The sequence below is a fragment of the Equus quagga genome, chromosome 6 (assembly GCF_021613505.1).
Source record: "Equus quagga isolate Etosha38 chromosome 6, UCLA_HA_Equagga_1.0, whole genome shotgun sequence".
Taxonomy (NCBI): domain Eukaryota; kingdom Metazoa; phylum Chordata; class Mammalia; order Perissodactyla; family Equidae; genus Equus; species Equus quagga.
Genome location: NC_060272.1, coordinates 87230711 through 87249514, shown reverse-complemented (window position 1 = coordinate 87249514; position 18804 = coordinate 87230711). Strand labels below are relative to the sequence as shown.

Genomic DNA, 18804 nt, shown 5'->3' with positions numbered 1-18804 from the left:
ACTCACTGAATCAATATTTTCCAAATGACCAACATATGACATTACAAATTTAGACATGGGTAAAAGAGCCATTCAGTGTGCAAGAGAAACCAGTGGATTTTAATATAGCAGAGAACAAAAAGTTCACCAATATGGTTTCGGGTTCCACACTGCAACTAATCTTTTAGAAACTACCACTTATCAAGTTTTACTGTAATTTCAAAGAACATGCATTTCAATTTGAATTGCAAACAATATGGCTTTATTTCCAAAGTGCAGTATTATCATTCAGAAATGTTTGTTCTTCATTATAACTATTACTCTTGCTATAATACATTTTTATCTATCTCTCCAAATACTGAACACACAACTTTATTTTCCTCCATCATCAACCGAAGGACAACCATCTATAATTATCTGAAAAGGCCTTTTATCCAAATACTCCTTCCGTTTCCAATTACACATCTATGTGAGCCTAGACTGTCTTCATATCCTTCAACAACAAGACACACAAACAAAATATCCATGTGTGATACACATATGTATAATATATATAGATATATCATAATAGATTGAACTCAGAAGCAGATAAAAGAATCCAGCTATCTTCCATTAAGCCAGACATTAGATTTTCAAAAATGTAATAAAGCAATGCCACTTTCTATTTTTCGAAAGCATAGCTATTTTAGTGCAAAATGTTATTATGTCATTATACAATGGGTTTATTATTTTTAAATGAATAAATATTATTATTTATAAATGAATTAATTTCTCAGTTGTTTTTGTTTTTGTTTTGAGGAAGATTAGCCCTGAGCTAACATCTGCCACCAATCCTCCTCTTTTTGCTGAGGAAGATTGGCCCTAACATCTGTGCCTCTCTTCCTCCATTTTATATGTGGGACACCTGCCACAAGATGGGTTGATGAGTGGTGTGTAGGTCCACACCCAAGATCTGAACCAGCAAACCTTGGGCCACTGAAGTGGAACATGTAAATTTAACCACTGCACCACTGGGCTGGTCCCTAATTTCTCAGTTTTAATTTATAATATGGTAAATATCAATAGGTAAAATAATCCACATCAACAAAAGCTTTTTGAAGTTTTTGTTCATTTAAAAGTACAAAGGGGTTCTTAGCCAAAAAGTTTGAAAACTGCTGTTCTAGGCTTATCTTGCATATTTTGCACTCCTGATCTGGAATCCACCCTTTCTCCAAAGAGCCATGGTTCTTTTGGGGATGAGAAACGGTATGAAGACAGCACAGTGCATACCAGGGAGCAAACACATCTTTAAAAACAATTCTGTAACCCAGATATAAGAGAAATTTGCATTATGGACACCAAAATTCGAAATTCAATAACTGAGTGTTTTATTATTTATCTTCTCCAATTATTTTTCTCTTAAAGGTCATCTGTTAGCATTTTTCTAATAAAACATCTACTATTCAAGAAATTCACAAACATACAGAACACACTGAGCATAACATATGTTCCATTCCAAGGTAAGAGTTTATTCTGTCAGTAACTCTTAAAATTTAAAACATAATTACACCAATAGCAAAAAAAACAGCTTACAACTGATTACTTTATTTAGAATCATGCTCTTACAGATGACAGACGAATGAATTTTTTTTTTTTGAAGGAAGACAAATAAATGGACATTGAGGATGCAGGGCAGTCAATTTCCCTATCTATTTCTACATTTCTCATCGACAGAATGAAAACTGAACAAAATATTGTAAGCTACCCACAACTCAACTCTTAACAATTAAAGGCTGTGGACACTGATGCTGAGAGAATCAAAGGGTGAGCGCCAGGGGGCAGCTGCACCTCCTCAATGATCTTTACACTTTGGAAAAGCTGAGGGTGAAGGCAAAAAAAAACAGCTACATAGCTATATTCAACGAACAATCTGAGTTACACTGCAAAGGAGAAAAATTTTAAATAAAGAGACTCAGAAGAGGATGCATCTTCCCTGCCTTACACTATTTTTAGATGAATCAAAATGAGGCTAAGACCAACCTCCAGAGGTTCCATTTATAACTGTTAATGTTAATTACTTCATAGTGAAAAGTCATGGACCTGGAAATACGATCAATGTGAAACACATCAAGTTAACTTCCAAATGCATATTTTAAAGACATCATCACTCAAATATTTGTTTCACTGTAATAGTCTTCTGCTCCTTTTGATTCTTTGAGTTTACACTGAGTCTCAGAGCTATTTTCCTAAAAACACAAATTTCCTTGGATATTACAAAAGCTGCAATGGTGTACAGATATTACCTTGCAAAAATAATTTCCCAAGCAAGTGCAAGGGCTATAGAACTTGTCTCACATTATAAATAAATTTCAGCTTTTTCACCTTAAAATGTAAAGTGAATGCAGGTAATAAACATGTCCTCATAAATAACGTAAAATCATCTAATAGCAAAAAAATCCATAAAAACAAACTAAAATTTTATTCTTTAGTCAAATTAGTCTTTCAGAAATGTTTGTTCCTCATTCATAATTTTCTTAAAGTTTTTCTTTATTACTTTTGCTTTAATCACATTTTACTGTTTCTCTACAAATACTGAACACACAACTTTCCTTCCATCGTAAATCAAAGGACAGTGAAAAATAGAAATTTCATTATTCTTTTGCAAAATTAAATATTTAAATATGTAAGTTTAGAAAACAATAACTACTTCTCTGATTACTTCTTATATAACAATTAAATGCACTAAAACCTTCTTTAACCATAAATTCTAGCTCAATACTACCAAGTGACTTGTTAAAGATAACAGTAAAAGCTTGTTAAAATTTTCAATTACCTGAATTTATACTAGCATCAGCAATAATTAATCAAGTTGTCCTTTAAAGTCCTTCACTAAAGTTAATTAAATGCTAATTATTTTACATTCATTATTTTTTATAACTTCTCTGGTCCTTTTCTGGCAAGATGTTAGCTAAGTGTATGTGGCTAACTGCTCACTTTCCCCCAATATCTGTCTCTGTTTCACAGTAATGAGAGCTAGCCAGGCATATGGCCACCCTGTTAAAACCACATTTCTCAGCCTTATTTTTAGCTTAAGGTAGAAGTTAGTATGGGCTAGGTCAGAGGTTCTTAGGTCTGGTTTTTCTTGGCCTCATGATACCTTCATACTCTTAAAAGCTACTAGAGACCCCCAAAGAGCTGTTATTTATACAGGAAACAGGAATAAATCTGACAACCAACCTGAAAGACCAGTACATGAAAACTACAAAATCCTGCTGAGAGACACTGAAGAAGATTGTAAATAAAAACAAGATAACACATGCTCAAGGGCAAAGAAACTCAATATCGTCAACATGTCAATTCTCCCCAAACTGACCTACAGAATCAAGGCAATCCCAATCAAAATCCCAGCAGGCTATTGTGTATAAATTGTCAAACTGATACTAAATTCATACGGAAATACAAAGAACCTAAAATAGGCCAAACTTTGAAAAAAGGAACAAAGTTGGTGAACCAAGACTATCTAATTTCGAGAAACACTACGAAGCTACAGTTACCAAGGCAATGAGGTATCCACACTAAGACATCTAGATCAATGGGACAAAAAGAGTACAAAATAGACCCACACACACATGGACAACTGATTTTTGACAAAGGTACAAAGGCAATTCAGTGGAAAAGAGACAGTCTTTCCAAAAATGGTGCTGGAACAATTGGATATCCATACGCAAAAAAAAAAGAACTTCTATTCATACCTTGAACCATACATAAAATTAACTCAGAATAGAGCACAGACCTAAATGTAAAGTCTAAAACTATAAAAACGTCTACAAGAAATCATAAGTAAAAACATTGGTAAACATGGCTTACACATACGATACAACTCTAAAAGCAAAATCCATAAAAGAACAAATAAACAAAATGGACAGCTTCTAAAATAAAAACTTCCAATATTTAAAAGATACTGTTCAGAATATGAAAAGACAAGACTGGCAGAAAATGTTTGCAATTCAACTATCTGATAAAGAACTTGTATCTATAATATATAAAGAACTTCTAAAACTCAATAATAAAAAAATAATAATAATCCAAATTAAAAAATGGAGGAAGATTTGGAAAGATACTTCACCAAATAAGACACGCTGAAGGCAAGTAAGTACACGAAAAGACTCTCAACATCATGAGTAACTACGGAAATGCAAATTAAAATCACAATGAGATGTCAGTACACACCTATTAGAATGACTAAAATTTTAAAAGAATGACCATAAAAATTTAAGAACTTAAAAAAAATGACCACACAAGTAATGGTGAGACTGTAGAAGAACCAGAACTCTCACATACTGCTGGAGGGAGTATAAGATGGTATGATATCTTTGTAAAATAGGTTGTTGGCAGTTTTCTAAAAAGAAACACAGACGAACCATGTGATTTGGCCATTCCACTCCTGGTATTAAGCCAAGAGAAAAGAAAGCATAAGTCCATACAAATACTAATACACGAAAGTTCATACAGCTTTACTTGTAATAGCCAAAAACTGGGAACAACCCAAATATCCAAAAGTTGAGTGGATAAACAAATTGTGGTATATCTATACAATGGAACACTACTTAGTAATTAAAAAAAAAAGGTATGACTTCAAGAGATGATTCTCAAAATAACTGTGCTGAATAAAAGAAGGCAGACCCACATCCCTACCTTCCACTCCCACCACCAAAAAAAGACACAGCGTATGGTTCCATTTATATAAAGTCACAGAAAAGCAAAACAAATCTGTAGTGACAGAAAGCAGATCAGCGGTTGCCTGGAGTGAGGGATGGGGTGGGAGGAAAGGAATACAAAAGGGCACCAGGAAACATCTGGGCATGATGAGTATGTTCATTATTTCGATTGAGAGGATGATTTCACAGGTGTACACAGGCCAAACTTACCAAACTGTACTCTCTATGAATAGTTTGTTGTATGATGATTACATCTCAATAAAGCTGTTTAAAAATTTATAGGTGGCCTTAATAAGTAATGCTGGTGTAGTGGATAAGGCAGAAACTAAACAGAAGTGGTTGGAGAGTTTGAAATGAGACACAGATTACATTTATAGATCATTTCAAAATTTTTGGCTTTTAAGGGAATCAGATAATCTGAGCAGTAACAGAAAAGTAGAGTCTAAATATTAGAAAATCCAGTTCATGTTCAAATGGTAAAGAATGCAAGAGTTAAGGACACTTGCTGAGGGTATGTATACGACACACTGAGGATTTCAAAGGTTTGAAGAGTATAGAGAAAGTATAAACGAGTCACTACAAAAACTGGTAAAATGAACTTCCCAGAGAACCACAGTGTAAGATTGCTGGGCTCAGTTCAGTTGATGATCGATAATTTTTAGTGACATCTGCCAAGTTTCTTCTTCCTCCAACATCATTCAGCTGCTCAACAAAAGTTTATCCAGGGTTGGTGTGATGAAAAGACACAAAATGAGGTCAATACATTTCCGCTATTTGCAAGAGTGTAATGACAGACAATGGGCTCTACACTGGGTAAGAAAGAAGGAGATGAATGAGGCAAAATAAAAGTCAACAACAGATTAGAGCTCTGGGTAAGGCAGAACTCTTGCGGTACAGACATTCGAGCAAAAGAACTAGTAAGATAAAATATCATTGCTGGAGAATGAAAAGTCTGAATTGATACTTTGAAATGAGAGTCTGGCTAGTGATAACATTTAGGGCATGACCATGATGATGGAAAGCGAGGGATAGAGAAAAATTCTGTTCCTTGTATCTTATAAAACTTGTTTACTTGATTTAAATCACTTCCCACTCACATGATCTTTAAATCCGCCGATCTAATCCATCCAATTACAATCCTTGTCTAAACTCAGCAAGTATCAGTATTCCATCCACCCCTCCATATTTGCTAGGAAGTAAGAGACTTGCCTCTTTCAGCTGGTATCACACAATAAACACCTCTTTACGAGGATCTTATTTTCTAACTCCATGGACCTCACAATTTAACACTTCACTACACACTGGTTAAATCACCATAGGGTATTTGTTCAGTATTCTCAATCAGGTTACAAGCTTCGTGTAAAAAGAGAGTAGGACTCATTTTTAGAACATGCTCAATACCCATTTTCTGCAAAGCACTGTAGTAAAAGTGTTATACTATGTTTCTTTTCTACTCTCACAGATTTAGTGCCAAGATAGGTAGATAAAAGTATTGAACAGATAACCTCATAGTTGAGAAATAAATCTAAAAGGGGCAAAAAATAAATAAATAAACCAAAGGGAGCATCTGTAGAAGCCTCTGGAGATACAGAAAGTACATAAATAACAAATTTTCTGTGGAAATTGGTATGCTTTGATCAAGTCTGATGTAAGGAAAAAAATTCAGGACAATACCTGGAAGTATGATTTCCCCCCACTTCTTAGATCCCTGGAAGACATTTTTTCTGAGTTCTCAGAAACAATGAGTGTCAATAGGGCAAACTATAGGAGGCTGAAGAAAGATTCTGACCCTTTTCTATCTATCTCAATTCACCTTATTGCATTCAGCTTTCTTCACAGAGCAATAGGAAAAGTACTACTAGAAATTATAATTTCCTTTAGATGAAGATCATTTGCAGTGATTCCAATTTAGTTGGCCTAAAACAACAACAAAAATAACAGTAAATATCCAGTAAAATCTATTTAAGGAGAAAAAAATTGAGAGCCAGAGGTTTTCAAACTATAACTTCAAATCTTATGGAAAACAACCTATTAATTTTAAATAGTTTACCTAATCAGTAGAAACAGCATTGCTTATTTGACTTAATCCAAAAAGTAAGGCTAGTGCTCCTTTTGTTTGCTTTGTTTTTCTTTTTGTTTTTGTTTTTTGTGAGGAAGATTAGCCCTGAGCGAACACCTGTTGCCGATCTGCCTCTTTTTGCTTGAGGTAGATTGTCATTGAGCTAACATCTGTGCCAGTCTTCCTCTGTTTTACGTGGGATGCTGCCACAGCATGGCTCGACAAGGGTACTAGCTCTGTACCTGGGACCCGAACCTGCGAACCTGAGGCCACTGAAGCAGAGTGTGCAAACTTAACCGCTATGCCACTGAGTCACCCCTAGAGCTTCTTTTTAAGACACAGTGTCTAATTCCTTTCCTATAAGAAATGACACAAATACTTGAACAATGAAATCTGTTATAATGTATTACATAGTTAATAACTGGAAAACCTAACAATTTAAGGAATAAATCTTATCTAAATAGACTGCATGTATTCTCATTATAAAACATATTCAAAGCATACCTATAAATGCAAAGTGGTAAACACGTAAACAAGTTGTAAACATGTTGGGGGCCAGCACAGGATAGCAGTTAAGTTCAGCACGCTCTGCTTCAGCAGCCCAGGGTTTGTGAGTTTGGATCCCTGGTGCAGACCTATACCACTCGTCAGCCATGCTGTGGCGGTGACCCACATATAAAATGGAGGAAGACTGGCATGGATGTTAGCTCAGGGCTAATCTTCCTCAAGCAAAAAAAGAGGAGAGGATTGGTGACCAATGTTAGCTCAATGCAAATCTTCCTCAGCAAAAAAATAAAATAAAATACAACACTGTTAAAAAGGAGACATTTTTATATTTATCAATATTAATAAGCTGTCACTTACTGAGCTGGGCAGGTATTATTTAGTCTTCACAAGTTTAGTGTAACAGCATTATTATTAAACCCATTTTATAGATGAGAAAACTGAGGTTTAACAGGGTTAAGCAATCTAGCTAAGAAAATTCCCGAACAGAATCAATCAGATTTGTCTTTTAACTGAAAGAGTCCACAGTAAAACCAATGAGAAGACAATTCTTGGTACATAAAAGCTCTAACAGAGACAGTGCTTTAACTCAGGGGTCAGTTAAACACTTTCTGTAAAGGGCCAGATAGTATGTGTATTAGGCACCGTGGGCCATATGGTCCCTGGCACAACTGCTCAACTTGGCGACAGCAGCACAAAAGTGCCAAACAACACATAAATGCATGCGCACAGCTATATCCCAACAAAACTTCATTTATGTACACTGAAATCTGAATTTCATATAATCTTTATGTGTCATAAAATATTATTCTTCTTTTTATTTTTTCCCCCAACCAATTAGGAATGTAAAAACCATTCTTAGCTCACAGACCATAGAAAAACAAGAGTTGAGCCAGTTCTGGCCTGCAGGTCATAGGTGGCCAACTCCTACTTTAACTGAAAAGTTAAATATTAATAAATATTAATAAAATAATATGAATATAACACTATTATTTAAACACAAATAATTTTTAAAGTAATGAGTTTCAAACAATCGCTTCATGTATTATTTCTGTAATTTATACGTACTGGTATTCAGAATTACAGTACCTTTTCTCTGATATCACTTTTAACTTGCTCATCTTGAGTTACTTCATTTCACCAGTGCAGATAATCTAAAAGAAAAACGTTGATATTAAACACACAATTCTGTTTTCTACATATTAGCTGTCATAAAAACCATACAACTGAAAGTTTTTACTATGGGCAGCACAAGATAACACTGGAAACCAAAGGAGAAAGTTTGAGTTTTACGTGCTTCTGGCTAATCACTTCAATGTGCTGTGTGTGACTACTAAATTACCTAAAATCAGCCAGTAAAATGTTATCAAAATCCTGGAGCTACAAAAATGCAAAAACCTAACATAACACACTTTATGATCTAGTGTCAAGATTTCTTTTGAAACAGTTCAAATTATCCTCCTGTTCTAATTTTCCTCCTCAGAAATACTCAAACCAACCACAGCATCCTGTGATTAGAGTACGTATTGTCCACCATTCACAGAGTAGTCAAATATAGTCACGTGTCACTTAACGACAGGGATATGCTCTGAGAATGTATCGTTAGGCGATTTCGTCATTGTGCAAACACCAAAGAGTGTGCTTATACAAACCTAGATGGTCTAGCCTACTACACATCTAGGCTATACGGTACTAATCTTATAGGACCACTATCATATATGCTGTCCATCAATGACCAAAACGTCATTATGCAGCACATGACTGTACTGGTAAGTATGTATGATTATTTCTGTATGAGAACACTTTTTTAACTAAGAACAAATTGTTTAGACGGAGTAAAAACTTTCTATAAGATCATCTCATTTAACATACTTAATGCATATTTTCCTTCAATCAGTATACACTTCATCTTTAGAAAGTACATATTATACATTTTAAAACCTTAAATCTTGATTCACACAACTTCTATAATTTTTCCAATTTATTTTTGCAACTATGCACCCCCCAAAAAACTCTAGATATCTATGACTTTTATATATCAATGTTAAGTGAAGCAGAATTTTGTGGTGTCACTAAAAATTATCACTGCCAATTCAACAAGTTAATCACATACTTTTGCAATATTTAGTAATGCTATATTTAAAGGAAAACAAATGCAAAGAACAGAAGAGAATGTTAAACTTCAAACTGTTTAACGTAATAGATTTAGAAAATAGAGGCATTCGGGATGTTCTTCAATAACAGAACTTTTACTTCAACAAAACACTATTTTTTTTCATTTTTCTTATTAACTCAATTATAAAAGAGGAAACATATTTAGGATATATGTACAAAAATTACATGGCCTGTTTTTAAAGTTGATAAGAAATTTAAAAGTTGCTAACTATTCTTTCTTTTGACTATTTTAAATGATTACAAAGTCAAAGTAACTTTTTCCAACTTCCAAATTAATTAGAATCCTATACATCCAGGATAGGGGAAAAACAATCCTGTGTGTTTTCAAAAGTGCTGTTGTTGCCATAAACAGAAGTTACTGAAGTTAATTCTGTTGAGTGATATAACTTTCTCTAAAACTACACTAACAGCACATCTCATGAAAAGTCCACTATGAATTGTGAGTTGAAAAGGTTAATGTTGGGCACTTATAGCCAATTCTATTTCAACAGTTAAGAAATGACTCAAACTTTCAGTTCACAATAAAATAATAGTTTAACCACACGCACTTCTCTCCTCTCCTTCCGGGACAGATTAAAGTTGACAGTAAAGAAATAAAGTTATGTTTAAGCCCACAGTGACAAAAAGGAAAACTAAGAAGGCGAGGGGTACTCTGTCCAGAAGAACTCAGGAATCTCGGAAATACCAAGGACAACAGAAGGGGACCTCAAAACAGCTAACTAAAACTCTACAACTGCAAATAACTTTTTCCCTCCTCAACACCCCCACGCCTCACCAGTGTGGAAAATGTTCACCAGCCAGTCATAGAACTAGCAAAAAATCTTCACTAGAGAAAATGACAGCCTCTGTCATTATTTGTCAAAATGAAAGAACTCTGCTGTCTGGGATTTGAGTCCCCCAGGAAAAAGGCCAGCTCTCAACCCCATCATCCCAGGGCTAAGCCAGGGTCCCTTGGTCCCTTTTTGTTGCTGAAGCCTGAGGCCAGAGTGCCTCAGAGTAAACAAAAACCCTTCTTTTTTGCTGTGAAAATCTGGGTTCATTACAGTATGGTGTCAAAGAAAGCGCAGGCATCTAGAAACAGAAGCATTACATTGTACCAAGTTTGTGGCTTTGCCAACCAAGTGTGACAAACCAAGAAAGAGGCAAAGAAGCTGAGAGGGTATCACAGGAGTAACTGTAAGAACTAACCACAGAATTTAGGTATACTCTACTCATTCTTCTTTACTGGGTCATTTTCACCACCATAAAATCGTGTTATTTCTATGTGTTAGGGGGAAAAAAACCTTCTTGGTCCCACTTCCCCAATCCAGCTACTGTCCCATTTCCCCCCTCCTGAAAGCAAGGAGTTGTTTATACACATTATCAACAAGTCTCCTCTTCCCATTCTCTCTTAAACACATCCCAGTCCGGTTTTCCCCACACCACTCCGTCAACACAGCTCCTGTCAGTCACCAAGGACCTCCGTGTTACGAAACTCAACTGGGGATCCTCAGCCTTCATCTACCGGTGCTCTCAGCAGGCTCTGCTACAGCTGATCACTCCCTCTTCTTAGAAATACTTTCATTTGGCCATACTGTTTTCTGCCTACCTTCTCTTACTCTTTATAAGCTTCCTTTCCTGGAATGCCCACGGCTAGGTTCTTTCGTGTCCTTTTCTAACTCCAGTCTCTTCCTTGGTGATCTCATCCAGCCTCATGACTACATAACCTCTCCACTGGGGTCTCTAATAATATCACAAACTCAACATATCCAGAGCTGATCTCCTGACCTTCCTTCCCCTCCCCTGTGTGCTCTACCCTCAGCTTTTCCAACTGTTGTTAACGACAATCCTCTCTCTCCAACTGCTCAGTTCAAAAGTTTAACTTCCTGGGCCGGCCCTGTGGCCGAGTGGTTGCATTCGCCCGCTCCACTTCTCGGCCCAGGGTTTCACCGGTTTGGATCCTGGGCACGGACATGGCACTGCTCATCAGGCCATGCTGCGGCGACATCCCACTCAGCAAAACCAGAAGGATCTACAACTAGAACATGCAACTGTGTGCCGGGGGCTGTGGGGAGAAGAAGAAGAAGAAAAGAAGATTGGCAACAGATGTTAGCTCAGGAGCCAATCTTTAAAAAAAAAAAAACTTTAACTTCCTCCTTAACTCCTGTCTCACACCCCACATCCAATCCATCAGGAAATCCTGACAATTTCAGTTTCAAAATATATCCAGAATCTGACCACTTTCACCACATCTACTTCCACGGTTAAGCCACTGTTCTTACTAGCCTCCCTTTTACCTTTGGCCCCTACAGTCTATTCTCAACACATCTTGACTGATCCTTTTAAAACCTCGAGGAAAAGAAAGAGTACAAAAAACCTTAGCAAGATTTTGTCCCCACTCTGCTCAGAGCCCTGCAACGCTGCCTATTTCAACGGCATTAAGGGCGTGAGGGGACTACCCCAGTCCTTCCTTCCCTGACCTTCCCACCTACCCACAACTCTTCTCCCTCACTCTGCTCCAGACGCACTGGCCGGGCCTCAGTGCTGTCCTCCAGCGTGCCAGGCTCCCCCTCACCTTAGTGCTTTATCAGTGCTGCTTCCTTTACCTGGAATGTTCTTCTGCCACATAAGCCAATGACCAATCGACTGCCAAACTTCTTTGCTCAAGTATCACCTTTAAGCGTATCCCAGCCATCCTATTTAACACTGTAAGCCACCTCCAGACCCCAGCATACCCACTGCCCCTTGCGTGAACCTACCCTGTCTTCTTCCAGACCATTTACCACCTTCTAATATGGGATGATTCAACGATAACTGAACACTTTGAAAACTGTACTACTCAACAACTGACTCTATGAACATGTGTCAAACCCAATTTTTAAGGGAACAATCAGGTTAGTTCTACAAACTTACAAATGCTCACTATATGCCACATCACACCACATACATCAATCCTGTACACAAATTCATCCCAGACCCTTACCAGCTTATCACAATGGGTCCCTTCATTTCCTCAAAGTTTTGAGGAAAAAGCGGTGGCAACCCAAGGTTCTTGATATGTCCTCATAAGAAGTCACATGGTTTAACATCTAATATCTCAATGGTCACTGTCTGACTCTTTTTAGTCGTCTTGTAAACTAGAAAATTTAACTTTGTGTATTGTTTATTCTCTCTCTCCCCGCTGGAATTAAAGCTCCATGAGGCAGAAATCTTTATTTTGCTCACTAAATGCCTCCCACATATCTAGAATAGTGCCAGTACATTGCAGGTGCTAAACAAATTCTTGAATGAACAAACAAATGCTTTAAAGACTTTTGAGAAAACTGTACTACACAAATGAGCGAGAAAGTGTTCATTATTAAAAAATCTGACAATATGGTAGAAATGGTATACTGGCACACAATATCTATCCCCATTTCCCTCTAGTATGTCTTTCTGTAGTACATGAGCCTGAAAGCTTTTTTAAAAAAAAAAAAAGCAGCATTTCCCAGACTCCCCTGTGGCTAGGGTTCCAGATGTGACTTAAATCCACCAATCTCATCATCTGTGAGAGATTTACAATACTAAAATTCAGGTAGAGGCCTCCTGATTCCACAGGCAAGCAGACTCTACAGCAGCGCATGCAGAGGTCCCAGAGTCTAGGCCAAGGTTTCTCAACATGGGGGTCCACAAACTGTTGCCAGAGCTCTTTGAGAGCTCACGATTGAGGGCAGGGGGAATTTTTTTCCATTTTTCTTTTTTTTACTTTTATGTACCAAGCAATGGTGGCATTCACAGTAACAAAGGATTTTGTTAGAAATCAGCCATATACGATGGTGCACAGTAGGGTCATGTTCATATGGTTAGAATTGGCCTTGATAACTGGAGGCTGCATGGCACAAGGGGAGGATGGGAGGCCGAGGAGCACCAGCCTCTCCCTCTTAAATTACCTCCCCTAACCTCCTCTTATGCACTGGTAACCGCCTTACAGGAGCAAACAAATTCTGCAAGTGTAATAAAAAAATTGCAGGGAAAGTTTAATTTTAATGAAAAAATTTTTATACCCAGTTGTCCCATTCTTAATGCTTTGCTCTTGGGTGAACTTTCCAAAATGTTGACTGAATAAATTACAAGGGACCTATATTATGAAATTTTTGGACTTTTTGTGATTTTTTCTCATTTAGTTATTTGTTATGCCCTTATGTCTTACATATTAACATTTGTATTTTACATGTATGCCTGATAATCCAATGTGGCAATTTTTGAGGATGAAGTACAAGAGGAGGGCCAGTGGACAACTCCGGTAAGATAAGTAGTAACAAAGAATTGTATCTTGCAAGTCATTTCACTAAACTAGCGCAACAAGAGAGACACACAAAATTCCCGTCTTTACGATGAAAACTACTTGTCAATGGATTTACACATGGGCTGGTATTCCATTTTGTGTTGTCTGTGGAAAACATCTTCACAAGTACAGCAATGGCTCCAGAAATATTCAAAAGACACTTAAATACAACTTGTAGTCATGTGACAAGGTACTATTGGAATCTCAAAACAAAATAATAAAGCTTTTATTTTTAAAAAATTACACACAATGAAAAGGCTGAGGTAGCAAGTTATATAGTAGCAGAACTTGCTGACCACAAAAAGGAAAGTCACCCAATTACTGAAAAGCTAGTAAGGCCAGAATGTAAAATTACTCTGAGTAAAATGGTCATATGAGATGCAGTGAGAGAAATTTTTAAAGTTCTACAATACAATAACAGTAGGGTAAGTCAACATATCAACATGTCATGTGATATTAAAAGCCTATATAATAAACAGAAAAACAAGTTTCTCTATGCAGACTAAATGAGTCAACAGACTTCAGCTGTAATATTTATAAGATTATATTCTACATGTATTATGAATTTATAAATATTATAAGATTTGAAAATGGGTAAAATCAAGAAAACTTTTTGGCTATCGAGTGCTGACCAAGGCCAACAAGGACAGGATATCTAATGTTTTGTCCTCCTATCTGGAAACAGAAGGTCTGTGTTGGAGGAACTATGTTGGCATCTGTACTGATAACGTCCCATCAATAGTGACTCCACGTGAAGACTGCCACTCTCGCTGGGGAAAAAAACTGACTTCACAATACACTGTTTTCTTCACAGAGAAGTGCTAGGGTCAAAAGTTCTGAGAGATGAAATGAAAAAAGTTCTATTTGAAACTATAAAAAATGATTAACTCTATTAGACAAAAACCTGTTCACCCAAAAATGTTTAAAGAACTATGTGAGAAGCTAGACAAGGGCAGACACTGTCCTGCCGGCGCAGGGGTCCCGTGGCTGCGCAGAGGCGGCCTCAGCGGCCGGGGCCCAGCGGCGACCCCGGAGCGCCCCCCAACGCGGCCGCTGCCCCGCCGAGCACCGAGGTGGAATGGCAGCCGAATGGCCAACGTGGGGACATGTTACCGCCTGGAACGACTGAACAACTCTGCAAGACCTGAGAGAAAACGTTTTGATTTCAAGTAATAGGACTTTTGGGAAAACATCATGTGACAAGAGGAAATCATAAAATGTTTCTCCTGCTGCTGGGGCTTGAAAGTGAAGGGTGATCTCTGCAAATCTCAAGTCCTGCTAACGAGAGCAGCAAAACTAAACAGCACTCTCCCTTTCCCTTCAAACAAACAGAAGCCTGCATCTTCTTCCTCGGCATCTTCTGCTCAGGCTGAGGACTGGAGGAGGAGGAGGAATCTCACGCGCTGCGCGCTGTTTATATGCTCACGGTGAGATTCACTGACCCGCCCTAAAGGAGTTCTGTAGGGTCCTACCAATCACACGACAGTAATGAACATTGGGCGGCAGGTGTTCAAACTTCTTAAGAAAGGAAATTTTTTTGTTGCTAACAAGCATTAAGAGCAAGAAGGAAATCATTTCATGTCAGTTGAAAATGAAATCTGTGAATGGTTATTTCAAGTTCCACAAAAGAAAGCAAAACAAGTTTCCCATGAAGGCGATAAATTTCATTTTTTAGTTTTAAAAAATAACTATTATAGAAAGCCTTTTCATGAAAGATCGAGTAAACACATATATATACACACACATATATATAATCGTTTATAACTTCTGGAGCTATATTTGAGCCTCATTGTACGAGTTGACCAAAAAAAGTTTGTTTTTTCAAATTCTGGTATAAATTATGTCTTAGGTTATATCTTTATTAATATTATTTTGGCTCACAGTTTTTAGTAGCTTTGCTATTTGACCTTGTCAATAATTTTCATGTTGTAAACAATTAATATCAGCTTACAGTGGTACTGGCAAACGACAGACCAATGGAATAGAACTAAAAGTCTAGAAAGAAACACATATATCTACGGCCAATTAATTTTTGACAAAGGTGCCAAGTCCATTCAATGACAAAAGAATAGTCTCTTCTATTGCTGGGACAACTAGATTTCCACACATACAAGAACGAAGTTGTACACCTATGCACAACATATATAAAAATTAACTCAAAATGGACCAACAACCTAAATATAAGTGCTAAAACTCTTAGGAGGTAACATGGGGTAAATGTGCATGATACTAGATTTGACAACAGATTCTTGGCTATGGCAGCAAAAGTATAAGCAACAACAAAAAAAAGACAAATTGGACTTCAAAACTAAAAACTTATGTGTATCAAAAGACATTATTAAGAAAGTGAAAAGATAACATATGGAATGGGAGAAATATCTGCAGATCATGTATCTGATAAGCATTTAATACACAAAACATACACAGAACTCCTACAACTCAACAACCAAAAGACAATCGAATCTAAAAATGAGCAAAGGACTTGAACAGACATTTCTCCAAAGAAGATACACAAACGGCCAATAAGCACATGAAGAGATGCACATCATCATTAGTCATTAGGGAAATGCAGATCAAAATCTCAATATTACTTCACATGTACTAGGATGGCTATATTCAAAAAAACGGTAAATAACTAGTGTTGTCAAGAACGTAAATAAATTGAAACCCTTATATGTTGCTGTGTCGGAACGTAAAATGGTGCAACCACTGTGGAAAACAGTTTGGCAGTTCCTCAAAATAAATACCATATGACTCAGCAATTCTATTCCTAGGTATATACCCCAAAAAACAGAAAACAGGAAAGTAAACAGATAACTGTACATCAATGTTCATAGCAGCAGTATTCACAATAGCCAAAAGGCAGAAACAACCTAAGTGTCCACAAACAGATAAAAGGACAAACAAAATGTGGTATATTGAGACAATGGAATATTATTCAGCCATAAAAAGGAATGAAGTTCTGATAAATGCTACAATATGAATGAACCTTGAAAACATTATGCTAAGTGAAATAAGCCAGAAACAAAACAAGTACTGTATGCTTCCATTTATATGAAATATCTAGAACAGGTACATTGATAGAGATAAAAAGCAGATTAGACATCACCAGGGACAGGAGGCAAGGGAGAATGGAGAGTCATTGATTAATGGTAATTAGAGAGTGTCCGTTTGGGGTGATGAAAAATTTTGGAAATAGTGGTAACAGTTGTACAACATCAAGAATGTAATTAATGCCACTGAATAGAAATGGTTAAAATGGCAAATTTTATGTTAGATATATTTTACCACAATAAAAAAGAATAACAAAAACATTAGGTTAGAATATTTATTTCAACTAAGTCTTTCAACCCTACCTTTAAAAAAACTGAATCTCAATTAGCTTAAGCCAGGTTTTTAATAGAAATTTATTATCTTCACCATATAACTTTTTAAAAATCAAGAAAAGAAAAGAGATTACTTTCCAGAATAGTAAGCTAAGTTTTACCACTTGTTTGTTTTCCAAGTAAGGTTGGTTAAAGTCTTTTTTTGTTTGCTTTAAATAAAAATAAAAGTACCCTTGCACATAGCATATACAAATGCCATACTTTATTAATACCTTGTATAGTAAAAATTTGTAGTAAGACTCCTAGACCTACCTGTAAAAGTAAAAAAATTAAAGTGGGAAATTAAAGAAAAGGAAAACCTGTTTTTTCTATCTGCATTACCAACTCCATTAGAGTTTATATCCCTTGTGGGGTTGGATATCCTCACAAAAGAGTAGACAACTTAGATGGCCAAAATAAACAGATGCACAGAAAAACAGCATTCTCTATCAAAAGAGCATTAGCCATCATCACTGACGTACTGTATTATAAGACCTAAAATGTCAAGTGCTGCCCGGACAGCTTGGAGCCTCCCAGAGCCCCAGAGGACTAATGGGAGTTCTCCCACTCCTGCCACACGTGCCCCCACCCAGCGGGAAAGGCTCCCGCTCCTCACCCAGCTAGGGCCACTATCAGCCAAACCAGCTGCACTCCACTCAATCCTCAACCTAACTAATTTCAGTCCCCCTGCCAGCCCTCAGAATTATTCACACAAACTAATCACACCCTCCCAGGAGGAGATGGGTTACTTCATCCTTTGTTACTATGAATCCTGCCTCCCACAGACCCCACGGCTGGTTCACTCTATTCCCAAGTGCAACCCCCATGCGGCAGGCAGTAGCCTCTCTCCCAGACTGTGAGTATGTATGACTAACACATGGCTGTCAGTCTCATCTGATCAGTGTCAGGTAGCAGCCATCTCACACTATTTAGGACAAGAGATCCCTCCTTCACCAATGGATTAAACAGGAGGTGATCGGAACAATTATTTTACCTAAACTCTCTGTTCAGAATAATATCACAGCCGTAGATGCTATAATTTTTATGGAAGAGCTCCCTGAGACCTGAAAATTATTTCATGGATCCTCCAGGGCATAAAGATTGAGAAACGCTAACCTAGCCTCTCATATGCAGGGCTGGTGCAGACCAGAACAGGTGCTGGTCCAGTATGGTTCTACAGCTGGTAAGTACAGCAAGAGACTCCTGACTACCACAGCCTCCTGACCACAACAGTTCCCCGATTTTAAAACAGCAGTGTGGTTCTAGAAGTGAAGATCCAGAAGCAACTGCACAATTAGACAGGAGGCCTCTCAATCATAAAAGAGAGAACACCTTCCTTGGTTTCTGAGTTCTGTGCAGAGATTTCGGGAGGTGTTCCTTAAAGCTCAACCTGGGGTCTCTTTCTTTAGATCAAACAATTCCGTAAACCACTTAATACCTGTCCCAGATACTGATTTATTGTCCCTCATCTTCAAATTCACTCTTGCAGGCTGCTCTCTGAAAATGGGTTTGTGCCCTTTAAATAGTAATTTCTTGGCCAGTGGCATAACAATAACCTTTGTCAATAGAGGGCACAGGAAAGACACTGCAGTGGAAAAGGATTTTGCTTCCTGGTTCCAGGGTGCTCACTTGGCTGCAGCGGGCAAGACTTCTCCAGGACCCAGTCCTATAACGAGGATGGCTTCTCCAGGACCCAGTCCTATAACGAGGATGGCTTCTCCA

The 18804-nt window shown here is 37.4% G+C and overlaps 1 protein-coding gene across 4 annotated transcripts in view; it reads right to left on the bottom strand.

Moving 5' to 3' along the window:
* The window catches only part of AGTPBP1 (ATP/GTP binding carboxypeptidase 1), a 175696-nt gene that overhangs the window by 143879 nt on the left and 13013 nt on the right, over positions 1 to 18804 (bottom strand). For all 4 annotated transcript variants that reach the window (XM_046664864.1, XM_046664863.1, XM_046664865.1 and 1 more), the window contains exon 2: positions 8329 to 8393. In XM_046664864.1, coding sequence (XP_046520820.1) covers positions 8329 to 8360 — 32 coding nt within the window. In that variant the 5' untranslated portion in view covers positions 8361 to 8393. The remainder of the gene's footprint in view (positions 1 to 8328; positions 8394 to 18804) is intronic.